This window comes from Triturus cristatus, chromosome 7 (assembly GCF_964204655.1).
Source record: "Triturus cristatus chromosome 7, aTriCri1.1, whole genome shotgun sequence".
NCBI lineage: Eukaryota > Metazoa > Chordata > Amphibia > Caudata > Salamandridae > Triturus > Triturus cristatus.
The window spans coordinates 762,727,853-762,754,140 of record NC_140590.1 but is presented as its reverse complement, the minus strand read 5'-3'; the positions used below and the strand labels follow the sequence as shown (position 1 = coordinate 762,754,140).

Genomic DNA, 26,288 nt, shown 5'->3' with positions numbered 1-26,288 from the left:
TTAAACTTCAGTGGAAAGCCAGACACACACTGCATGCCCCTACAGAGACAGACGGCACACCAGAGACCCTCCCTGAACACCAGTACCAGGTACGAGCTGGTGACTGTTTGGAAGCAGCAGCAGTAACTATTCACCATTTTAACAAGGGGGCGGTCTTATATATTGCGTGATTTCGGGCTTGGGGTGGGCATAAATTTGTAGTGGGAAGTGAACAATGGGGGTATTGATTGATGTGTGGCGTCACACAATCCATTCACTAACCCCTTGAGTGTGCCCTGCGAGCACCAAATTAACAGTGAAGTGCATTAAAAGAAACTAAAAAGTGTGTGCACGTTTGAAATACATAACGCGACAAAAGTGTGCGCTTTTTAAATACATACCACAACGAAGCTGAGCAATTAACTAAAAGAGAAAATGTAGTTGCCCTACTTAGTTGCGTTATGTATTTTAAACGTGCACACTTTTGTATCGGTATGTATTTGAAATGTGCACACACTTGATTTTCTTTTAAAGCATGACTGCTGATGCGGTCGCTAACCCCACCTATTACGCCCTGATTCAAGATGCGATTGGATTACCTAAATTAACAGGGAAGTGCATCAAAAGAAATTAAAAAGTGTGTGCACATTTGAAATACATAACGCTACAAAAGTGTGCGCGTTTTAAATACATACCACAACGAAACAGAGCAACTACAAGAGAATTCTAGTTGGACTAAGTTGCGGTATGTATTTTAAACGTGCACACTTTTTATTGGTATGTATTTGAAACGTGCACACACTTTATTTTCTTTTAAAGCATGACTGCTGATGTGGCTGCGCATGGCGCCATCCTACCGGGTGCGCTTGGGGTCCTCCGGTATGTGGCCAGTGGCTAAGCCCTTAGAAGCAAGAGGGTGAGTGCCAGATAAGTGGAGCAGCGGGGAAACAGCGAGGTGCCGAGCAACTAAAAGAAACAAGCGTGAGCAAAAAGTGGAAGTGAGTGGTGAGCGTGCAGATCGGGCGGCTGCGCGCGTGCCCGCTCGCGGGAATGCAAGCGCTAGGCCACCAGGAAGCACTTTGAAAACCTGCTTACTAAAGGTCTCGCCTGAGCTGGAGCATGCGCTAGCGCTCAGGAGAGACCTAAGAAGGGGATAGAAACCACCCGACATGCTACAAGCCAATCTCTCTGATAGATACTATGGCCAAGGTCCTAAGCAGGGTCTTATTAGCCTGTTTGGAAACATGGGCTAATGATAATAGCATACTCTCAAGACCCCAATATGGATTTAGACATCGCAGAGGAACTGTTGAGCAGTGTCTTAACTTAGAAAGTACACCAAGTCCACGAAGTGCTCATTACATCTGGCCTTCATGGACTTGTTGCCTTCTTTCGACACTGTAAATTGTGATACACTCGGAGCATGATAGGCGCATGGGACTGGAGGAGCACTTGGCTATCCTCCTTAGAAGGCTACATCAGAATACCCCGGTGAAAATCCATTATGGTCTTGAAGTGGATACCACTGACCCCATAGGCTTAGTTCAGGGAGTACCCCGGAAGTGGATCTTGTATACATAAATGGATTGGAGGCTTTTTTAGCTATGGCAGAAGAAGTTAGATTGTTCCAAGGCTGGCGATTTTCTCATCTCTTCTCTTTAGTATGCAGACCATACAGTCTTCCTAGCGAGGACAGCAAATAGCTAGTAGAAAGACTTTGATGCTTTTGCAGATTTTATGAAATGTTTAGGACGTGAAAGTGAATCTCAAAAATCGTTCATAATGGTATGTGGCCCAAAATCAACAAAAATGAAAAGTTTACATCTGCAAAAAACACCATGGGGCAAAGTCACAAATTTCTCTTATCTAGGGATCCTTTTTAATATTTTATTGAAATGTAATCCCCTCATTTCATTAAGGATGCAGCAAGTCAATAGGCCGATGGAAGTCCATTTCCGTTCTGCACACCAAGCTGGGCCAGAAGCACGTCGGGGTAATGTTGACGTTATATAGAGCATAATGTATGTCATTTGCTACATATGGGACAGGAGTATGGGGGTACACAGACTGTTCTAAGCTTCAACTTGTCGAGAATGCAATCCTTAGGAGGCTTCTCATGGTCCCCGAGGGGTCCTCAATTTTTTTGTCACTCTGAAATGGGCTTGAACTACCTTGAGGATTGTATAGTTCTTGCTCAGTTATTACTATGGGTCAAAGTGTGATCTAGAGATTAATTCGACTTTTCCAGGCAAATTCTATCTAACTTTTTATCTACCTGTAATGCTGGGAAAATCTTGTGGTTGAGATATGTTAGTTGTGCACACAGCGATTTGGGCCTCTCTTCTTTCTTTGAAGATCCAGTTCATATTTTACCATCAGCTAAAGCTCAAGTTAAGGAAGCTTACTGGGAAAGGACCATGGCCAGTCATTCAAGATTGGCCCCTAAGCGACTGTTACAAAAGGCACCTAATGTAATCAGTTCCCCCAGGGATACAATTCAATTTGCATTTGTTTTAAACTCTTACCGTAGATTGTATTGGTCTAGATTTTGCCTTGGCACTGTGCACTTTTTAGTAGCATTTCCGCTACAGTATGGATAGGTACAAAATCTCTAGTCATGTCCTTGCAACAACACATCAAATCAATCTACTGTACATCTTTTACTGTTTTGCCCTTTATATCAATCTGTAAGAGCAACCTTTTTACTTCCCTTACCAAGGTCACATAGGCCAATTTCATATCAAGATGATTTAAGAATTAAGCACTCATTGGACTCCCACAACATAGGATATGCGATTCTCGATTTTAGAAGGGGGGTATTCTCAATAAGAAAACAATATGGCTAACAGTTGTTCTGAGATCAATAAGGAAACCTCATGAAAGGTCCATTGCGTTCTTGCACCTTGTTAAAAGCAAATTACACTTTTAAAGGCTGACCTTTGATGATAAAGATCCTGAGTCTCTAGGGATAAGCATTGTGATTTTAATGGATGGATTTTAAACAGTTCTGTGTAGTGGCTGTATTTCATTTATGCAGTATGCTTTTATTATTTTTTTGAAATCGAAGAAAGTTTTTATGACTGACTGAAGTATTTCACTGAAAGCACTTTCAGGCGCCCTTTTTATACGCACTTAGGTGCAAGAGATGTAGCCTAACGGCCACAGCTACACAACTCAACTCCAATCTATCCCACTCCACTCTACCCCAATCTACTCCACTCCAATCCACACTACCCTAATCTACCCCACCCTGCTCTAGTCTATTCTACCCCACATCGCTCCAGTCTACCCTAACCCCACATCGCTCCAGTCTACCCTACCCCACACCGCTCCAGTCTACCCTACCCCACACCGCTCCAGTCTACCCTACACCGCTCCAGTCTACCTTACCCCACACCACTCCAGTCTACCCTACCCCACACCACTCCAGTCCAGTCTACCCTACCCCACACCACTCCAGTCCAGTCTACCCTACCCCACACCACTCCAGTCCAGTCCAGTCTACCCTACCCCACACCACTCCAGTCCAGTCTACCCTACCCCACACCACTCCAGTCCAGTCTACCCTACCCCACACCACTCCAGTCCAGTCTACCCTACCCCACACCACTCCAGTCCAGTCTACCCTACCCCACACCACTCCAGTCCAGTCTACCCTACCCCACACCACTCCAGTCCAGTCCACCCAACTCCAACCCGCTCCAATCCACCCTACTCCAACCCGCTCCAATCCACCCTACTCCAACCCGCTCCAATCCACCCTACTCCAACCCGCTCCAATCCACCCTACTCCAACCCGCTCCAATCCACCCTACTCCAACCCGCTCCAATCCACCCTACTCCAACCCGCTCCAATCCACCCTACTCCAACCCGCTCCAATCCACCCTACTCCAACCCGCTCCAATCCACCCTACTCCAACCCGCTCCAATCCACCCTACTCCAACCCGCTCCAATCCACCCTACTCCAACCCGCTCCAATCCACCCTACTCCAACCCGCTCCAATCCACCCTACTCCAACCCGCTCCAATCTACCCAGCTCTAATCTATCCCACTCACATTCTACCCCACCAACTTTTAGCTATGCTGAACAGCAACTACATTGGTGTACAACAAGGCTAAAACACATTGCCAAAGCCAATAGCTCTCGACTTTGCCAAAGCTTACTTCATTTGGCCGAGGCCAACTGCTATTTCCTTTCTAAAACATACTAAATCATTAAGTTATCGCTATGTGACAATGCTCATTCTGGTTTCTGGGATTGCACTTTCACCCCTACTACATAAGTACAGGGAGCCACTGCTGCCATCACCAGCAGGCATAGGATACTAATGTAAAACGTGAACATGTTTATCTTTCCAATCAGTTCAACAAAGGACACATTTAGATATGCATGAATACTGCACCATCGAAGGAAACTTCAGTTTTTGATCTAACAGCGGGAGTAGATACCTTCCAACTAACCAAGACACTTCTAGCCAATTATAATTTAGAGTTTCAGACCTGCCTAGATGAGAAGGCAGCGGATATAGATATCCGTAATTCCTTTCAAAAAATCTCAAAGGTTATTGAACCTAACCTAATGACAAAATCAAAAAGAGCCTTCATCAGCAGGTCGCGTTGGTTTGACACTCAGTGTAGTAAGTTGCATGCCGTCCTGATATCGGCCTTGCATAAGCTGACTAGAAATCGGGATGAAATAAAACGGGCAAGGCTGGCATATAAAACATCCCTTAGGGTACGTAAAGAGGCCATTCAAACTGAATTGTGGCAGGCACTTAGGCATGCCTCTGTCTTAAAGGACATGAAAGGCTTTTGTAAGGCTGTGAATGCACCGTTCTTGGCCCCCAAATACTCCCCTAGTTTCGAAAATACAATTGGGGAGGACCAATGGGTGTCCCATTTTTCTAGACTACATGGCAGTGGCTCTGTTCTCGCCATTGGTGTGGGCCCGGGTATGAGCCTTTGTAGCCATCTCCCCATCCGCCTCAATCTGGAGGTGGATGAGGTGATTGAGGCTATAAACGCTAGCGCGGGGAACAAAGCTCCGGGCCCAGACTGTGTACCCGTGGACCTTTTCAAATCATGCCCTAAGTTGTGGGATCTACTTCTAACATTGGTCCTAAGGGCATGCTGTGTTCAATGTTGTACTTCGACTTGGACAGAGTCCACCCTTGTTCCCATCTTTAAGAAAGGTGATCGCAATGACCCAGCTTGTTACCGCCCCATTTCATTGCTGGACTCCCTAGTAAAGGTCGCCGGGCGGGTGGTCTTAAATAGATTGCAGACGTGGGCTGAGGATACAGGTATCATTTCAGACTTACAGTACGGATTTCGCACTGGTCTGGGCACAGTCGAACAAAGCCTGAACCTGAGCCTCATTACAGGAAAATATGTCCAAGCAAAAAAAGGGAGTCTGTATATGTGTTTGCTGACTTGAGCTCAGCATTTGATTGTGTCAATCACTCAAAGCTTTGGCAAATTCTAGAGGAAATGGGGGTGGAAGGTCAATTAGTTAATTTCTTAAAACAATCCTATCTAGAGGCCCGGGCCAGGGTTCGTTACGGCAGAACGGGTGAGCTTAGTTATAGTTTTCCCATTGGAAAGGGGGTAAGGCAAGGGTGTGTGCTCGCTCCATTCCTTTTTACCCTCTATATAAATAGCTTGAAAGACTTTAGCCCGCACCCTGAACGGTCTGCAAAAAATATAGACGAGTTTTGTATCTTATATGTCAAGCCTGGACCTTAAAGTTAACATCTCAAAAACCTTTGTCATGAAACGTAGTAAGCCCAGTGTAAAGTGCCGCAATATTTTCATACATAGCGGGGAAACTTGATTTTGTAGATCATTTTTCATATCTGGGGGTTGTTTTTGACAATAGGGGTTTGTGGGCAAAAGCTGTCAATTGCAGAAAATTACTTTTTGCTAAAGCTACAGGTGATTTAATTAATTTTGCAAGGAGGTTGGGCAAGCGCCCTATTGATGGCATCCTGGTAATATATAAAGCCAAATGTATCTCTGTTGCCTTGTATGGGGCTGGCATTTGGGGGCATGTAAATGTGGAGCCACTCCAACAAGTTGAAAATAGTTTTCTGAGATACCTCTTGGCTGCCCCAGATACACAGCTACTTACATCTGCCATGCCGAACTGGGCCTGCCATACCTGTCCGACCTTATTAAAATCCAGCCGATTTTATTATGGCATATGGTCTGGACAGGTGTGTCTACAGCCTAAATCGGGAAGGTCTTTTAGATTGTTTGAAACTGCAGTAGGTAAATTACATCCCCTGGCTCGCTTATATTAAAACATTTTTTGGTGACCTTGACCACATTGAGTTGTTAGACAATCCTGACTCCATGCTTCATATCTCGAGGAAGGACCTAAAAACATTATGTTTAAATCACCAGGAGACGATCAGGCTGTCTTCTAACATTATGAAACAGACAGTCAGAGCCAATCAATTACTCTTGATTCAAACAGGGATACAACCGTATTTATTATGTACCCCAAGTAATTATGATAGGTTCTTACTGACACGCCTACGCATAGGCAACTTTCACAACCTGGTTACATTTCCCCAATGAAACGACTGGTCACGCTCTCTCTGGGCGTCCTTGTGACAATGTATCTAATCAGTCGACAATTCACATTATGTTTTTTTTGTAAATTTTATACTGTACTTAGGAGAAGATGGATTGTGCCTTATTTGAAGATGCTAGGCTTGAGGCAATGTCGACCCGCATTTATAAGGCTTCAATCTCTAGCTGATGAAAATGGCACTAGTCACATTGCAATTATCTGAAAGGGGTGGTCAGAACAAGGTCATCGATGCAAGGTCCAATTCTTGTTTAAACTAACTGATTCACATGATGATTTTGTTACTACCCGAGCATGCGGCTAACACTTTGTAATCTGTCTGTTATTTCAAACCTATGGTAATTGTAATGGATTTTAATCCGTTTTATAGTTTGATAAACTTTTAACTTATGAATGCTTATTTTTAAATGTTGAATGATACTTCTTGTGCTTTTATGATTTAATACTTGAATCGAATAAAGCAAATATTGATTGATTGATCTAACAGCCAAACTGGTGCGAATTTGCAAGGGTGGACTGGGGTTTAGAGAGCCATACTTTTGTGGCTACCGCGGATTTATTTTTAGTTTTGCAATTTACACGCTCCGCTATAGTTTGTTTGTTTCCAGGCGCTTGATCCTTAATTACCTGGTAATCTAACATCGTGGCTCTAGTTAATGCTTATATAGCGACTTTAGCTCCGTAAGGGACGTTGGGGCGGTTGCAGGAAGACTGAAAAGGGCATGATGGCATAGTACCAACAAAAAAATATAAGGTTAAAGACGCGCAGATTACAATACTTACTGGGTGTCTCCCTGGCGAATCATATCACATATCTGGAGGATGGACTCCCAGTCGGTCTCCAAAAGTAGTTGGCTGGTGGCTTTTTCTGCGGACAAGTAAAAGGATCATACTTATAACATGATCAGGTTAATGACTAAGATGATGTTTTACATACAAGATGACGCCGAGGCCGGGTCTGATTATTAGAATACTATGGGATCAGGATTGGGCTCATTGGTGAAGACAGGGCAGACATGAGTTAGAGGGCAACCGGTTTGGACTAGCAAACGTCAAGCCAACGCTAAAGTGTACAAGAAGTCGTGCCCCTATACTGGACAAGAAGTAGTTGCCCTATGCTGGATAAGAGTGGTACTGTAGGTAAATAACGGGTGGAAAACCCACGTATATGACTCGGTAATGGAAAAGCATAGCACCCGTCGGAGCATTTTTAGCTGTCCCTCTGCCAACCTCTGTTCATTCTATGATGTCATACGCTCACTCACAGACCAGTCCAGAGAAGTGACAACATACTGCATCTGTGGGGTGGTACCCCCATACTCACCCAGCAGCCGCTCAAAGGTTCCACCGCCTCTACCCATGGTTACACTTGGATCAGTTCTGGCTCTACTTCCGGCTCCGGGGTCCTCGGAGGAAGAGGGGGCGGGACCACTAGAAATTCGGTGCATTTCATTGGTTTCTTCCGCCGGAACCTTAGAGGTGGAACTTGCATGCAACTGTACACAGCCATAGCAAATAAATAAATAAATGGGCTATTCATGACACATGGGGTAGGGCAAGTGCACTGATTGGTCTAAATTACGCTGATATCTGGAATGAAAGGGATGAATGGAAGTGGGAGCCAATCATTTCCCGGTGCTGGGCTGACGTATCCAGGAAGAAGAATTTGAGTTTACCGTTCAGAGGAGTGGCGGAAGTGTGGGACCGAGGTTGTATAAATCTCATGTTTTTCTGGTGATGTTAAAAGTGTGATCTAGGAATACTTTCAGTGTACAGAACGTAGCAAGGTATGGTCGAAGGGCATGGATAAAGTGGGACCCCGGTCACGACTGCGGTGGTTTAACAATGTTACAATTGTCACTGGGGCGCTTCCCTTCCTTACTTTGTGTTTTTTTTTACCATTCTGCAAATCATTGTTTTTAGGTCCGATATTCCAGTTAATTGAGCACAACTAAACTATTCTTCGACTCTCCGAAATACGGTGTGGTAAAGAGTCTGGGCATGGAAAAGGGGTTTTCTTTTGACTTGGAGTGAAATGGCAATCCTAGATTAGGGAAGGTATTAGATGTATCATAAACACAATTTTCGCTATATCTTCGTAGTTTTGAAAACACAATTTTTGCTATATCTTCGTAGTTTTGAAAAAACAAAAAAATGACCTGTTCAAGGGCGTGTGGGTGAGGTTCTTGGGTTTGCTCCTGTTGCCGTTGAAGGATTGTAATTGCTTTGATGTATTGTAATTCCATTTATATAGCGTTTACCACCCCCGTGTCGCTTTTTCGGCGAGTAACACACTGCTCTGGTACCCATAAAGGATTAGTGGTGAATTCGTATAGTGAAATATGTAAATAATTTGAGGGGTGGAACACTTACTTATGATGAGGTGTTGAAGCGCTCTATTGTAGCACGCTACTTTGGAGCCGAAGGTTCGTGGTTAATTTAATGGTTTTTAGATAGTAAATTTACTTTTGTTGTCAGAATAAACCTTTACATGGATTAGCCAATTTGTTTGGGGTCGAATCGGAGGTAGTTAGATGACTTAGCTAGTGGAGGGTGGGGGATATGTTAGTTCGTGAGAACTATTGGTGGGGTGAATAGATAGTGTAGATTAGAAGAAGCTCCCACTAGGAAGTTGGAGGTCTGTGCTAGCTGTGGGTTTCGGGGGTAGGTCAGATTTTGCGAATGATTGGTAGGGTAAATATATAGGTTACAGGAAACGTAGAAGATTGTCAAGCAAATACTGGCTTGTGAGAAGGAAGGGGTTATGGGCTGTGGGTCAAGACAGAGAATTTCACTCCAGTGCATGTCAACTAAGATAGAGAGCATGCAATTTTGTGTACAAGCTGAATGAGGACAATGCAATTTGGGAAAAGAGTCCAATAAGGGTAGCAGGGTATATAGATGTAAGTAGATATGTAATGGTTGTAAATCCGAGTCCTTTTTAGGACGAGCATGCAAACTTGCTCTCGCTTGCAAGACTTTTTGTCTTCTGAAATAGGTTTGGAACCTGCCTATTGCTCATCATTTGTTGGCATAATTGGCACTCTTCTTTGATGGCTTCTAATTGGGCACTGCCTGCCATGCATCACTTCCTTTTCTTTCTATGGCGCATGGACCATGTACTGTTTAATTAAGTTAGATTAGTGTCCCACTCCTTTGCAATTCACTGGTTACGCTGAATTAAGGTCCATTTTCTTCTAAAAAAAAATATATATGTAAAAATCGATATGAAGCATCCCGTTACCCACTCTAACCCGATTGCCAAAGTCGATAGCTCGCCCATAGGCGAGACATATTGGCATTGCCAAGGTTGCTTGTTTTGTGCATGGATTCTGGAATACAGTGGCAGGAAGCTTGTTGGATTTAATGCACTCTTGACTTGTTGAAAGTAGGAAAAAGCTGATAGTACTTCTATTTCATTTGTAATCATACAATGACTGAGTGAGAGGCAAAGCTGTCTGTAGATAGGATCAATTGAGTTCTCCCGTAACATTTTGACAAGTTGGCGAGAGCTGTTAAGCCTGCTTCTTGCACTTGTGTTTCAACTTTTCTGGCTTGCCCCTATTTATGTCTCCACTGCTGAATCTTCCAGTAACCTCCATTTTTGATGTTCCTTTTCTGACAGCTCTTGCCCTATATGCCCCATTATTTATCATTTCAAGTTCAATAAATCCAGTTAAACTGAATAAAAAAACACATGTCGCAAGGGATCTAAACAAAAAAGATAGAGCACTTATTTTTACTTATTATGGACTAACACTACTTCCTTGCTATCTGTGATCTACTGACACCTTATTCTGACATTCATCTGGTGATAATTTGATGCTCTTTTACCCACACTTTTGTTGTGCTTCCATTGTTGTTAGTCCAGAAGATTACTTTTTTCAAAATGTGATAAGGTTAAAACCATTGCCAACAGATTAACAAGCAGGCCAGAAACCCCAAACTTTAAATTCAATGTTATGTAGTGTAGATATAGTTGTGCTGCTTGCTTCCCAGTTGTTCATTATTGTTTATGCATACCACACCATTATCACTGTGTGATTGCTAATGAGCACTACAAATTTGTCTATGTATCAGAAAGAAAAGTACAACATTTTAATGGTATGAATACATTCGGTGTTCTGAAATAGAAGCACTAGTAGATTTGGTTATATTAAATGTTCTTTGAGTAGCTACTACTCCCATCAAAATCAAGTGTTAGCGAGTCAGTCATCAATCATATTTCTTATATACATATTTTACCCGAGGTTTATTATAGACCTAACGGGTCACATTTATTTCTCTAAAAATACAAGTATTGATCTTTTATGTAGAGATTAGCACAGACAAAGGTTTTTATGACATCAGGCTTTTTTTTATGTTTGCAGCTTTTGGCACTGCTTTACAGAGAGCACACTTCTGTAACCTGTGTAACCGTCTCAGTAGTCGAAGTGGGCAAAAAATAGTAGGGGAACTGTGGGCGGAGACTCAGAGAACAGGAATAACCCGAGGATTGGATTAGTGGGCGGAGTCAGAGGTGTGGCCAGATTGCGCAAAACATCCCAATTTTTTGTATTTGTTTGGTATTTCACTGACCAGTTTGAGTTTCAGCTGTTATTTAATTCAACCAATAGGTACATATGATTATTTAAGGAATAATACGAGTTATTGACGTAAAAATACATTCACAAAGTGCGATATGTTTCCAATCACAGAATGTCCCAAATGCGGTTAAAAGTAGAAGCACGAGCCATTTGTCTCTGAGCCATGGAGTTTCTTTCATCCGTGCTTCTCCTCTCTTTTTCCACAAGAGCAGTTCAAACATGAATGGCAAAATATGCGAGTTTGCAAATGTATTCTATATAATTATGGCTCTACCATATTTGCCACATAATACATCTGCTGCATAATCCGACACTTTTAACTAATAAATTGTTTGTAGCTCAGACTGATCAAAATTTACAAAAAATGTGACTAGTGTTTCTGCGAAGTGGACACCCCTTTGCAAAGGTTGACTAATCACCTTTCTCATTGCTGCATTTGTATGTTACACTGGTACTAATTAAACAAAATCTTTCCAGATACATTTAGCATGTGTACAAATTTCAAAATAATAAAGTATCAGAAAATATACTGCATTACCCTGCTGCCTTTTTGCTGCATAATTTAGTCAACACTGCAGCATAATCTTGTCCTCCTTTGCTGCATAATTCCTGCAGGCAGCTCATGTTAAAAGTACTTGTGCATGAAGCATAGAGACTGTGAAGTTTGCTTACTTAGTTTGGTGTGCCTGCAAATCCTGCAATGCCGATCTCAGGTGAGTTGCAGCTACTACTACTACTGAACCAATACTAATAGGTGAGGCAGACTGGGCTCAAGGGCAGAGCTGGCTTTAACGCTGGTGGTGCCCTGTGCAACAATGTTTGTTGGTGCCCAGTAATGACAACCTCTGCCACGTATTCCCTCACTACTACCCTTCACCAGTGCCCCTCAAGTCTTCATAACCACATTCTCTCTCAGATGCATTTAATTTGATTTACAGTGCCACTCATAGGGTGTCGGAGCACTTCATATCACACATATTACATGGAGACTAACAATCATACATGTATAAATCACTGTATAGGATACATAAGACCAAGGACTGCATGACAACCATGCTAGTAAGCGGTATAGTTTAATAGTAATTGGTCTGGAGAAGCACACACTCAGAATTTAAAACTTAATACCATGGTTGGGGGTTCTCTTTGGATAGAAATCACTTCTGAATACTAAATTAACACTTTTTGCAACATTAGGATAATCCCTCAGAAGAGTGGTCTCCTGGACTGGTCATGAAGGCTGAGCCTTGTATGATTGTAGACACGGTACTTTATCATACTGATGGAGGTCCATGTTTTTGCCTAACTCTATAAGGCTCCTGCTCCCCTTCCTACCCCCCCTCTGATTTTGGTACTGCGTTAGACATTATCAATAAGATTGTTTGATTGAATATGCAGACTGATGTGACATGGCAAAGTGAAGCCATGTGGGTTGTATATATGCAATTAATATGTACACGCATAGTGGAGTTATACTGTATCATAACCTGGTTAAATAGCCACGCTGAAGGAGGTTTAATGTTAAGTGATAGATGGAGTATGCCATTTGTTGTTAACCAGGTAAAACCGATGACAGTGATGTTTCATGCTGCTGATTTGCATATTTTGCCTACTGGTTCCATACGATAATTCCGATGATTGTCAAATGTTTTATTTTATGTACAAAACTCTTAACAAATGGATCAAACAAAAAAATTAAGGCTGAGCCTGGTTCCCCAGTTCCAAATTTGGCAGTTCTGACCATAGTGCTACATTCTCTCCCCCACTAAACACCATACTACCCCACTGAGAGAAACTAGCTCTGCCTTCAACTACAACCCAAGTGTGGCCCGCTATAAACACCTGGATGCGATTCATTTCAAATTACGCACTAAACAAGAGCAATATGCTGCCTAAAACAAAAAAGTAACATATTGGAAAAAGCAAACACTCATAGGAAATACATGCTTGAGTAAAGCATGTCAAATGTAAACAGGAACAACCTGGTTACCTTAACGCTTTTACACTCACTATTCAGAAATCATACAGTGCTTTTGCCTGAAAAGGTAAGGACATGACTACAGGGCCCAGAAGGGACCCATTTTAATGTCCATTGCTTTTATCCTTACAAAATGTAAGCAATACGGTTTAAAAAGACCACATCCGTGAATACAGATCCACCCATCAATCAAGCATTGTAGTACCTCCAGGATTGGTGCACTTCCCCACCTGGGGAAAACAATGCTGTTCAAAGAGACAAGAAAACAAAAGTAGCGCTTCACTGGCAAACTCTGTAAAGTGGGGCTAATATTTGGGTGTGAATGAAATCAATCTGGTCACTTTGCGTCCACTCTGTCTTGCTTTATTTAGTTATTTATTTTGAACCTTTTATTCTAGAGGCTGCACTTTGGAAAAGAAAAATGTCAGAAAATACGACTTTTCCAGCAAAAGTGTTTTTCTTTTTTGGATCCAATTCACAGGGAAACAAATAAATGAAGGATAAAACAAGGAAGTTGAACGCGCAGAAGCGGTCTGTAAAGTATCAAAAGGTTGTAGCGTGCCAAGGAGGTATCACTCTCTGATCATAGGAGTGTTGGTAGTAACTAAATGTGATGCGCTCTCAACACTTAGGAACGTCCCTCCTGGCGCAGCTGCGGAAGAATCGCGTGAGCGATATTCAAAATCTGATTCCAATATAAATCAACAGTTTGAAAGTGGTGATGTCAATTGTTTCAAATCTTTATTCATTCCATAAAGATAGGTGAGCTTCTTCTAGCTAGCAAAGTCGTTTTTATTCTACTAGTGAAAAAACTCTGCTTTCTCTTTGGGATCTGATGACGGCACGGGTTATGTAACTGGCAAATACAAGCACTACAATATGCAGAATAAAAAAGAAAATGCATCAAAACCCCTTTTGAAGAAACTATTAGTAGATATATGAACCAATAAATGGATTGTATGCACGTCCCACTGAGGCCCATAGGATGGCTGCCTAAATCTGCCTGTTCTGTTTCTCGTGGAGGGGGGATCATTGGAGAACCCGTGGGTCAGCAAAATAACTCAGGAATACAGAAGCGGTCGCTTCCTGCGGGTCCATGCCATTTAAAACTTGATAGCGTGAAGCGCAAGAACTGAATAATCTCGGCGCCGACTCCGCATCCTGTGATTCTGGGCAAATCACCTAATCTCCCCGTGCATACAAAAAATGAATGCGTCCTTCGGTAATTTAACGGGTGTAAAGAGCTCCAATACCTTCGGGCCGAGTTCGCGCTATATAAACAAGCATTTGCAATGCAATAGATCTCGCATTACTGAATGTATGAGCTATTGGTGTGGCATTCTTATTAGCAATGCCAATAGCTCAAACTTTAATAACGCGAGACCTATTCCATTGCAAATGCTTGTTGTAATACATTTCAAGTTTTCAGATGGTTCTCTTATGTGTTGTGAGTTCATGTCTAAACTCCAGGTGAATAGGCCGTCAAATGGTAATGCACAACTTTGCCATATTGTGAACTCTTGAAAACAAGTTGTGCAGTAGAGTATCTTAGACTTCTTTCGTTTTGAGTTATTTAACAATAAAAGTACATTCAACTTAGTAAGTATTGCAAATGTCTCTATTTGCACTCCAGATGTGGGATTTGAGCCCCAGGCTCAATCACAATCCCCCCGTCTTTATGGCCTCAACGACGTTGGTCTGTGCTTTCGTTTTCGCATCTTCTGCACATCCATTCACTTGAAAAATCACAAAATAAGTGCATTTTTCTGACAGGAGGGCTGGAAAACACAATGAATCAATTATTGTCCAGTGTTTCTGCTGTCTGCAGTCCATGCACCAACTCGGAGATTTTCGAGTTAATGCATGCGCTCAAGACACGAAAAAAACAGCATCATGGTGCGGCCACTGAGTCCATTTGCACATCTGTCTTTCTTCAAAGTAACCTTTAGCCATTAAATAACTTTCGTATTGTTCTCCTGATGTTTCTTGATTTCTTTTATGTTTAAATTAACATGCTGCCCCTGTTCTTCTTCCCACCACCTCCTCGTGGTCCCTCGCTTCAAACGGAAGAAGTGGGGGGGCTCCAAATTTTCGACCACGGCCCCAGCTTTTTGGAACTCCCTTCCAATCTACCTGAGAACCTGCTCCCAGTACCCTCTGTTCCGTAAAGGCCTCAAGACCTTTCTCTTTACCCAAGCCTTCCCCTCTTGAACGGTCACTTCCCCATACCTTCCTGCCCCCTGAGTAGTAGTAGCCATTTAGCGCCAAGAAACCGCTAGGTGTATGAGCGCTCTACAAAACCCTTAAACTCAAACTCAAACTCCTGTCCAGCACATTGCCACCTCACTGCGTTAGCAGTTCCTGCGTCCTGATCACCATTAAATGCTTACTGCAGCATCAGAGAACAAGCATTTGCAATGCAATAGGTCTCGCATTTACACGAGTTTAAGCTATTGGCATTGTAAATGACAATGCCTTTTATTTATGTTAAAAAAACAAAAATAAAAGGCATTGTCATTTGCAATGTCAATAGCTCAAACTCGCGTAAATGCGAGGCCAATGCTTGTTTAACATAACGGCTGTGGTTAGTGAGGAGGTGTTCAATTGAGTCAAGCAGAGATCCACAGCGTGCACCACTAATGTCAGACACTTCTAGCTCAGTCCTGCGCTTGGGTCTAAAGCCGGACCTCTGCGACTTCGACCCCTATAGAAACTTGAAGATGTTCTGCAATCATTGTCTGTACAATCTTGTAATCTAGATCTGTGTAACTATATCGGAGATGGCTAAAAATACACATGGAAGGTGCTCATGTAAAGCGCTCTGAAGCCCTTGGGCCAAGCTCATGCTACATAAACTGCAAAAAGAAACATAACATCAGACAGAATTATTTGTTATTTAACCTTATTTTCCGTCTCGACTTTTTAATGTAAACAGATCTTCATGTCTCTATGTTCACATGCTGGTTGCATATCATGTTGCTCTGTGCAGTGCTCAATGAATTGAAAAAGATAAACTATATGTGCTATGTAAACCCCAGGGCTAGTGCTCAGGTCAGAAAAGCCAGTGAAGCAAGACCTCCCCTAAAAAATATAGGGCCTCTCTACTTTTTTATTTTATGTTTTTTACAACTTAAGCACTGCACTGCACTGGCCCCAAACTCTGCCCCACATAAGGCATAGTACAACCACACAGCTCTTACAACCAATCATAGAGAACCAGCTGTAACCCATCAGAACAGTTTCAATGGTATTGTGTAAAGCTAGCGGCAGGTGCGGGCTATTATACACATGCTAGTTAAGAAGACATGAAACCCACCCACGAGGGCAATTAGCTTACTTCGCATTACACACGCTCACGTTTCAGACTCCATCACACATACTGAAGTGCGCTCCTACAGAGAGGCGTGGGGTTCCCAGCGCTGCACCCCCTCTGAAAAGACATCCAGGCACTAATTGCTGTCTATTTTACTTCTTTTCATTTGGTACGCCTAGCGTGAGTAGAATGTAATTTTACTAATAACCCAGTACAGTCTTTTAAGCTGAAGAGTCGTGCAGGTGGGGGGTGGGCTGTACCCAGGCCCCACCTCGGATGGTTAACATTCCGCCGGAGTCTCTCACGCAGAACAAAGGGAAAGACAAATGCTGCTTACATTTTTTTACAAGGCAGGGTCCCTGCCTTGCATGTTGGGCGAATCCCGATTTAATCAGAGGCCAGCGGGGGGGGGGAGGGTGAGAGGGCGGAAGGTGGAATGGTGGTGTAAACTCGAAAGGGAGGAAGGCGCAATCTCGGGAAGAAAGGGGAAGAGAGAGTGGAGTGATGGGGAGGGAAGGAGGAAGAAAGATGAGGGACATGTGAAGAGGGAGGGAGATAGGCAAGCAGGTAGAACGAGAGGGAAAGACGAGGGGGAGAATGGAAAAGAGAAAAAAGTGACACTCTCGACATGAGGGAAAAGAAGGAGGGAAGGGGTCCCTGAAAATGGCAAAAATTAGGAGAGAAAAGATAGAAGAGGAAGCTGGGGAGAGAGATAAACAAGAAAATTAGAGAGAAAAAGGAGTAGACCTAAGAGAGTGAAAGGAAAAGCAAGCTGTGGAGAAATTGGAACGTCCGAGTGAAAGGAGAAGGAAAGACAGAAAGGTAAGAGAGAAAAGAGTCAAGTGTGCGTGCGGGGAGGGGAGAGGTGCAAACACGCGAGGCAGGGTGGATGGAAGAAGGTAGGAAGGGCTGAGCACTAGAGGGAACAAGCAGGAAGTGGGATAAGGGAGGGGGTGGCAAATGGTGTGCACTTTCGCGGCCACTTTGATGTTCTCAGTGGCCGCGCGGCTCACTGAGAACATCAAAGCGGCCGCAAAATGATCACGCAGGCTGCCAAATGGTGCGCACGCCCGGCGCACATGCACTGAGGTTGGCGGCCTGGAAGCGCTGGTCTGCACTTCCAAATCCCCCTTTTACAAAAGCTCTCGCAAGAGCAGGGCTAAAGTGCTGGCTCAGGCGAGACCTAAAAAGCATTCAGTGATTCACCACAATTGTGCAAGATTGGAATATGTTTGTCCACAGCATGGAGAGAACACTCACCCCAGCTGTGAAGAATGTGGGAACTTGGATACCACAGTGCTTAGGGAAACTAGGAATCCCTCATCTGGAGAATATGGTTAGCACTGAAAAAATTTGCATTAAGCAGTAATGAAGTTCCCACCTTTGGAAGGTGTTCTAATATCTTTTTTATTTAGCGATTACTTCAGAGGCAGTATTCATGGATGCGGGAAAACAGTGTGGGAGGAGAGATGCTAACACAAGACCCAATTGACTGAATCTTTTACCCAGAATACCGGCGTGGTACTGTAACCTACAATGACACCTGAAGGGGTAGTTGGAGCTCTTCTGTAAAATCACAAATGTCAGTAACCCTCTCACAAGTCCAGAGAAAATTAATAACCTGATTCAGAGTGTGGTGGTAACTGGAAACCCTAAAATTCCTGGAGGAAATGCTAAACGTCATAGGGATATTACCATGGGGGCAGTTTTCACCGAACTCAGGCCATAACTGTGCAGAGTTGGAGTGTTGGTAATGGTTGTGTAAAATAAAGCTGCCTCCAGAGGAGGTTGAGAACGGTGATCCCTACACAATGGGTTTCCTCCGCGGTAAGTGCGCTACCTCCAGGGATACCTAAAGACTATCCTGAGAGTGATGGGGCAGGACGAGTGGGCAGATCTATGGTCTGGGCATTTATGAGAGAGCAGACACACCTGGCTGTCATGGCTAGCACAGAAAATAACAGAATCAATGATGCTTGGCTACACAATACACCCCCTTGGATTGAAAGCACTCCCAGTAGGGCTAGGTAGCCAATAACTATTTAGTCCCTTCCCTTCTGGGGGAAACGGGGTTAGACGGGAATATAAATATATAAACGCACAGCACCAGCCACAGAATCTACTCGGAGAATGGCTGCAATGGGTTGAGGCGGTTTGTGTGTTTGTTGTTGCGGTAACGGTGCGCCACCAGGGCCGGACTGGGAACCAAAACCGGCCCTGGCAAAGTGCTCGACCGCTAAACCACCCCCACCCCCCTGCCGCCGAGCTCTTTGCCAGGGCCGGTTTTCGGCCGTTTTTGTTACAGGCCGATTTTGCAGGCCCTGTATTAAAAAAACGCCCCCCAGGGGCCCAAAACCGGACCCCACCCGTGCGGCGTACCGGGGGATTGCCCGGTGCCCGCTACGGCCAGTCCGGCTCTGTGCGCCACTCACAGTGAGTTGCTCAGTACATCATGATGTGATTTGAATATGGAATTTTTTGTAACCATAGAGGATGGTGCCTCAAAGTAGGTCTGTTACCAGATTGAATGACCAGTCCAGGGCTAGGCAATGGGATGGGTCAAGTAGAGAGTGGTGCAAGATTTGTGAACCAATCTCTTGACATAAGTGCTTCGGTGCTGGATCAGTACTCTTAGGAGCCACCTTATTAACTGTTATGGTGCTGGAAAAAGAAAGCTCAGTAGCCCTGGGGAAATGGGGGTTGAAGCTGCACAGTCTTTGCCCTAATGTTTGCCCAAAATTATGCAGGAAGTACCTTATTTATGCAGGATGCCGCAGTGTTCAGGGTAAAACACAAAGCATAAATAGTCCTTAAATCCTTCAGATGAATCTAGAATTCAAAATGTAAGAGTTTCTTAAAACTCATCAAAAAGAGTAGTGAATCCCACCCAAACAGTTCCAGCAGGAAAACTTTACTTGATCCCAAAGGGTGCTTATCCAATCCCTCTAAGAAGGTCCACGCTCCAGGATCACTTTGGTTTGCCCGCTTGCAGAACTAGATGTGAAGAGGTTTGAACATGCTGAGTGCAAGTAGGCACCGGACATGAAGGCTGAATGCAGATGTAGATGGCCCAATGGCCACTGAGCTGAAGGGTTGAGAGCCGAAGATGCTTCACTGCACTCTGAGAAGGAAGTCCAGCGCCTCACATGCGCTTATGCAGCATGAGCGAGAGGAACCAAGTCCTGAAGAGGAGAACCTCAGTAGCCTCACAAGTCCAACCTGAAAAACAGAGCTATCTCAGTCTGAGGGCACTGCCTCCCCAGAGGAACAGGCAGATCAGGCCAGCCTCCGATCAACAGACAGTGTGGACTGCCGCTGTGATCTCACTCACACCCAATGAGATCAGGAACCCATGGTGGGCCAAGGCCTGTCCTATCTCCCTCGCCCGTGGTTTGTAGCCCTATAATTGGCAAAAGCTACTAATGAATTAGTTTGGAAGTCCACAAATGAGCATAGATGAGCTGCAGGAAATCCCTTCTTTAGATGGGTAATCGGAGCTCGCTGGAGCTCATGGTAGCTCCCCCGTGAGAGGCACTATATAGTCATACAGACCTGGCCTCCAAAGACCCCCCTCATCCTACCCGGCATCTACGTGAAGATATGGTCCTTGCCTTCCTGTGGTGCGCTGTGTCGGAAGCTAGGGATAGTTGATTGGTTGTGCTCCTGGTCTGCCTGCGACCAGGGTGCTGATCTTCTGGTTCCCTGGTCCTGACCCAGGGAGAACCACAGGTCCTTCTACGCAGGCTTCCCATCCCACAACACCACAAATAAACATTTTGATATACTACGGCCTACTCAATGCAGGGGCCGCGGCCGGGCTCGATAGTGCCCTGAAGGTTGGTCCCATCCTGCTCAAGTGGCGTAAGTGTCATCCTGGACCCCCTGCCATGCACCACTCTGGTGCAACAGCTGTGATGCCCTTGGCTTCCCATAGCTGACATAGGGATATATAACTCTCATCATAACAAAGCGCTATCAACATGCCGTGATTATAGCGCCTCGGCACTTGTGGCCATTGTGTGACACAGATTCTGTGCTTCCTGTGGGAATGATGGACTATAATAAATCTTGCCAGAAGGGTGTCGCTGCATGTCCATGTGGAGATGCTGGAAGTCCCACTATCTGGCCCACTGCGCATGTAGCGCTGTATTGTAGTGACATGAGCTGTTGGGAGAGTGTTCATGTATGTTACTCAGAACATTTCTGTTACTTTCAGTAGTTGGGACATATTTACAGCTTGTGAATTAATGTATGGGGCTTACTCTCATAAGGAGTGATCACATAGGTGATGGTTCCTAGTAGGGCTACAGATCCTGCTGAGTTTCGGGGCGACCCAGGGATCCAGAGTTAACCTTTGTGATGCAACTGGATCTCGTGCGCATGAAACACTCTGAGGGGATCACACACTGAGCAATGAAAGAATGCTACTTTTCTAGGTTTGGTGAAAGAGGGGTGTGGCAAAGGGGGTTCACTGCCTGTGCAAAAGTGTCTAGTGGGCTTACACTGCATCCCTTTATGAACCTCGCCGACTGGATGTTGTCTAACTGAGGACAATAAGATGAGATTTTAACAACATACATAAATGTAATGAGACAAGATGCAAACCCGTGTGGGTGCTTCCATGCAGAAGTACAAGCTGGGGACACCGAGAAGCATTAACTGTGAGCTGCTGTTAGGGTGACGTCCAAAATGCCGCACTCCTGCGGCTGCTGGCGCTGTCTGCTAACTTAAGCGCACATTTACAGGCTGTTTGGAGTAGTTCTTAAAATAAATTAAATTCACCGATCGAGGCTTGCTCTTTTTCCGGCTGCAGATTTACAGATCCTGCCACTTCTGTTGTGCCCTGCACAGCTGAAACTGTCGCAGGTTTTTTTTTTTGTGTGTGATTGCACCAGATAAGTCTATTGTTTTTTTTCACAGGGTAAATGTTTTTTTCATGTGAGGAAACCTCTTGTCTTGCATCAGATCTATTTTGGGGCGATCCCTTTCCATCGCCACCCTGGAGACGGATTTCCCTATGCTTGCACTGAGAGTAAATCTTGCACCATTCCCGAGATGGCAATCGACCCAGACAAAATGCATGCATACCATGTTCCCAAACTTTCCAGGCATATCCGCCATGTTGCACCAGCTCCCCTAGTAGACCTCTGTATTATGGCAGAAGTCATGCTCCCTTGACTTTGCTGCAAGTCATTCATTCCCTCTTATAAATCAGTGGCTATATAAACACATTCCGTGGCTATTATGGCAGTTACTACACTGCCTTTGTTCCCAACTGGAGCTGGTGTCCATAGTCACTAGGTTAGCCTGTTGGGTCTGAACACATATGCTACAAGCAGTGCTTAATTTGAGCCGGTTGGCACAACACCGGTGCTTGTGACAGTCTACCACAAGATGGCGCTGTCTGACTAATTTAGAAATGACCAAAACAACAGTTAATTATTAATTCAAAATACATTTAAAATGACATTACCTGCCACCCAAGCCATTCTTGTAGCTTTGGGAGCCTGAAGTAGTTCGAATTGTCACACTTGTAAGAGTGTGATGGTTAGTAGTAGTGTTGTTACTATCATTGGCAGTGGTAATGTGTGGTGCAGGCTGCAGTGGCCTCCTGACGAGAGCCCCGGCACTTATTTATTTACAAATTAATCACTGCCTACAAGAAGCACAAGCGTGGTGTCCTGTGGTGCACGGAAGCGCCCACTAGGTTCCCCGGGAATTCATGAATTGTTGTAGGTCTAGCATCGACTAACCTACCACATAGGTAGTAGGGTGCCCCATGCGAAGACTGCAGTGTCCTCATGTGTGAGGACTTGTCAAGAATTCCTGTCATACGAGGGGAGGAAAACGGTAACCAGCGAAAACGGACTACATCTCCCAGGATGCTTAGCGGTTGAGAGGTTATGTAAACAGGAGAGCTGTTACATAACTCAAGGAAAACACGCCCTATAAAGGGAGGAACGGGGAGGTACAAGGCTGTCGGATATTGTGTTTACACCGACGTACCTGCTTCGTGAAGAGCAGTGTTCCGGAGTGGTGCTCCAGTAAGGCAAGAACGGAGGTAGGTCGAGTCGTTACTCCCTGGGCCGTGTCTTGCCCCATCGTCACCTGTGAAGGACCCGGAAGCTCTACCGGTCAACCATTGAGCTTCGCTTTTTGACTCGGCTGAGGCCAAGCGCAGTGGCGCTTTTGCTGGTTGGAGTCGTAACTCCCAGCCCGACCAGAGACACAGGGACTGCCAGCTGTAACGCACACCAGGAGGTGTTTGCCGCGTTACAGACTCGGAAGTCCACAGGATCGATCGAGCGGCTGCTCTCGGTTCAGTCGTCTTGCTTGTGATTGGGGTATCGGTGACGCATCACCAGGAGGTGACTCCGCGTCCCGGTGCAGTCTGAGGAAGAGGTTGAGCGGCTGCTCCCTTCAGGTAGAGACCCCGGCTGGGTGTTTCCCTGACACCTCGATTCTCCCCAACACTCTTCGTGCCCCTCACAGCCTACCGATTGGCATTGTCGGCCATTTCATTTCTGCCCTCTGTTGGCATACGCCGGGATCGGCGTATATGCAGAGGACGGTTAGGACCATCCGTGCTGTGGGCTGGTAACGTACTTAGCCTGGAGGATTCCAGTGACTATAACTTTTGTTTGTTCTTTGTATGTTATTTGCCTTCATTAAAAGAACTAACCCTTCACAAGTGGTTGCGTCCTCATTGTCGTGTCTGTTAAACGATCCTGAGACGTTCAGGGCGTTACAGGACTGTACGTGTTCTGCTAAAGCGTGGCAGTGACCTAGCGCGTGCACTAATACGTGCAGTGGGGGCGAAATGCACAGTTCACGCGCTGGTGCACACACCTCTGGGTGGTTAACTAATAAACATCGTGAATGCACGCGTGCATGTGGGATGTTACTTATGGGATGTCCCTAATTCATGTGGATTGCATTATTTTCCGGATATAAGTCACGCATGGGAAACACTTAGCTAATCGTGTTATAAGTTTCTTGGATCTCGCAATATGAGGGGCACCGAACATCTAAGTGACGTAGGTAGTGGCAGTTATTATAAAGCACATACCCCCCCAAGGGACCTCTCGGCGCTGCAACACAGAAGAAACTATTATGGGTAATTCGGGATGTGTGGGCCGAACTAAGTGCATGTGCGGGGGAGGAAATGAACTCTGTGGAAGGATTCGTCACGTTCAGCATTGCCTACGGTCAAAGGGTGGAATTCAGACATGCCTGCAACTTGAGGAGGACAGTGCACACTGGGAGGGGTGTTCCTTTCAGGCTCAGGTGACAAGGCCAAAAGTTTGGCGGCAGATGGTAGGAGCCGGGTGACAGGCCTGGGGAGGTCGAAAGTGCACGAGGGGCCGCGGGGACACGTCGAGGCTTGGCATGAGGGGCGGGGTAGGGTGTTGGCTGCGCGGCGCTATCATTATGTATTTGTGAAACACTTAGAAGGCGGAGGAATGCGGGGCATGCCGTCTCGCCCATGCCGGGGTGGATGGAGTTCAACGGTGCCAGCTATTGCGTATCAGAGGCCCCCGGCGGAGGGTGAAGCCTGCGAGGAGCGGGCGCGTCCTAGGGCAGGTCGGGCGGGCAGAAGGTCGGAGTATCCGGCGGGGCTGCCTGAGTGCTCGGCACTGATGCTGCTCGCGCCTGCAATGCGTTGTTATGCTGCACCTGTATGAGGGGCGTTGCGCTGGCCCCCAACTCGTCAGGGCTCCAAACTTCCTGGGAGCACAAGACCAATGATTATCCAGGAGACTCAAGGGCCCGCATAACATTTTGTAATGGGGGGGGACGGGAGGAGGGAGGCATAATTTTGCCCTTACCTCTCTAGCCACTGGATTTGAAACGCAATAGAGAAAACAAGCGGCAGGGAAAGCTTTCACCTCCGCTTGGAAAACAAGCTCCCGAGATGTGCTTTCAATTATCGTGCCCGTGTCTGGGCACGATAATTAAAACCACATGGCCTATTGGTGTCTATTACGCACACCAAGCGCGTAATAGACACCAATAGGCCATGGGCGGAGCAATGCGCCCGCCTTTGGCCAATTGCATGCAGTCTTTTATAAAAAAACACACGCAACGGCCAATGGGGTACCACAAAAAGAATTACGCACGAGCGTGTGCGATTCCTAGGTCCGTGCTAAATCCCTGTTTTTCACCTACTAAATGTCTCACGCTGCGCGAACACCGCTGCGCAGTGCAACGCTAGGCGCGAGACTTAAAAACTGCACACAGGAAAAAATACACACTGTTTTTAGGTCTTGCGCCTAGTGATGCAGTGCGTAGCACTGCTTGCGCATGTTTGAGTCCTTTTGTCCAGGGTTTCAAAACGGAGCCTGGAATCGCACACGCTCGTGCGTGTACTTTTAGTTTTGGCTTCCGCGATTGGCCTTTGCGTGCTTGTTTTTCACAAAGATGGCACGCAATGGGCCAAAGGCGGGTGCATTGCTCCCTCCTTGGCCTATTGGTATCTATTACGCGCACCAAAGGCCATGTGGTTTCAATTATCGTGCCCAGACACGGGCGCGATAATGGAAAACGCATGTTTCGCTGTGGCGTGTTTTTTTTTTTTTTTCTCTTTTTTTATAGTGCCACTTGTCATGAGTTTGTCTTTGTTGTGGATCTTTTACAACCATATATTTCAATAAAAGGTAGAAAAGGAGCAGAGCTTCCTTCTAACACCCAAACCAATGTGTGCTCTGCCATATGTTTCCCTCATTAGAGCAGTGACGTGCATTTTATTAGACTGAATAGTTTCCTCTACTCGGCAAGCATCGCTCTTAACGGGCTCTAGACTGCAGGCAAAAACACATTCAGAAATCATATCCAGACCCCGCTGTGGGATTTCACGTAAACTTCATTAATTTGGTTGCTTAAAACGTTGCCAAAATCAAAGGAAACTTTAAAGGTAAGTCCGAGGAACGAGAGTTGCAACTTTGCAAAGCACATGTAAAACAAGAACATTTCTATTTTATGATCCCATGTAAACGAATACTTTTTTAGGGAGATTGTGCAGTTTTTTGACTATTTGGTAGCCTCCTGGGGGAACTAGGGTTCTCTTTTATAATCTGTTCTAATCGCTACTTTTCCTGTAACACTCTGCCCGGCATCCCCTGGCACAGCAAAGGATAGCTGTGATGTGGAGTGTGGACACGTCCCGCTGTTGCCGGAAAACTTTAACTCAAAGCAAATGAAGTCAGTGCTGTTTTAATAGTCAACTCCAGCTAGCACTGGGCAGTGTTTTCATATAAAAATGTCACTTAAAAATCCCATTTATGTGCACGTGCAATGCCCTTTGCAACAGGGAAATTATTTTACAAAATTGCAGCGCTTTGACACATGACGCTCCTTGATTTGTCTCCTTCCTTGATGATGTTGATACTTTCCTCTCGTCTGCAGATCACATTACACATCGAGGGTGGAGAGGACATGTCTGAGTTCTGCCAATTTTTGAACATTTACTATTGAACGTCACGGTTGACTAAACAAGCATTTGAAATGCAATAGGTCTCGCATTACTGAAAGTTTGAGCTATTGGTTTTGCAAGTAATAAAGCAAAGCCAATAGCGCAAACTTTCAGTAATGCGAGACCTATTGCATTGCAAATGCTTGTTCTCCATGCGGCACAGTGCACTTAGCACAAACAAACATTACAGTCCAAATGGATGCGAAAAATAGGAAAAAGCTTGCTTGAAGGCTATAATATTTACTAGAATTATCTTTTCACTGTGTCTTGACAATATATTACTGGAAAAGTATGAGCTGCTGCACGTGCTCTTCCTGGGCACAGTAAAAAAAAATATTATTTTTTTAAGTGTGCATTTGTCTTAA

The 26,288-nt window shown here is 45.0% G+C and overlaps 2 protein-coding genes across 10 annotated transcripts in view; one reads left to right on the top strand and one right to left on the bottom strand.

The window, feature by feature from the left end:
* The window catches only part of HGS (hepatocyte growth factor-regulated tyrosine kinase substrate), a 289,334-nt gene extending 281,278 nt beyond the window's left edge, over positions 1-8,056 (bottom strand). For all 4 annotated transcript variants that reach the window (XM_085617506.1, XM_085617507.1, XM_085617508.1 and 1 more), the window contains exons 1-2: positions 7,902-8,056; positions 7,361-7,445 (exon numbers count right to left, since the gene is read on the bottom strand). In XM_085617506.1, coding sequence (XP_085473632.1) covers positions 7,361-7,445; positions 7,902-8,025 — 209 coding nt within the window. In that variant the 5' untranslated portion in view covers positions 8,026-8,056. The remainder of the gene's footprint in view (positions 1-7,360; positions 7,446-7,901) is intronic.
* Positions 8,057-8,137: 81 nt separating this feature from the next.
* The window catches only part of ARL16 (ARF like GTPase 16), a 33,200-nt gene continuing 15,049 nt past the window's right edge, over positions 8,138-26,288 (top strand). For 3 of the 6 annotated variants that reach the window (XM_085617513.1, XM_085617515.1, XM_085617510.1), the window contains exon 1: positions 8,156-8,364. The gene's annotated coding sequence lies outside the window, so the exon portion shown is untranslated. Of the gene's footprint in view, positions 8,365-26,288 lie in introns of all 6 variants that reach the window. The other 3 variants (XM_085617514.1, XM_085617511.1, XM_085617512.1) reach the window with 2 other exon arrangements.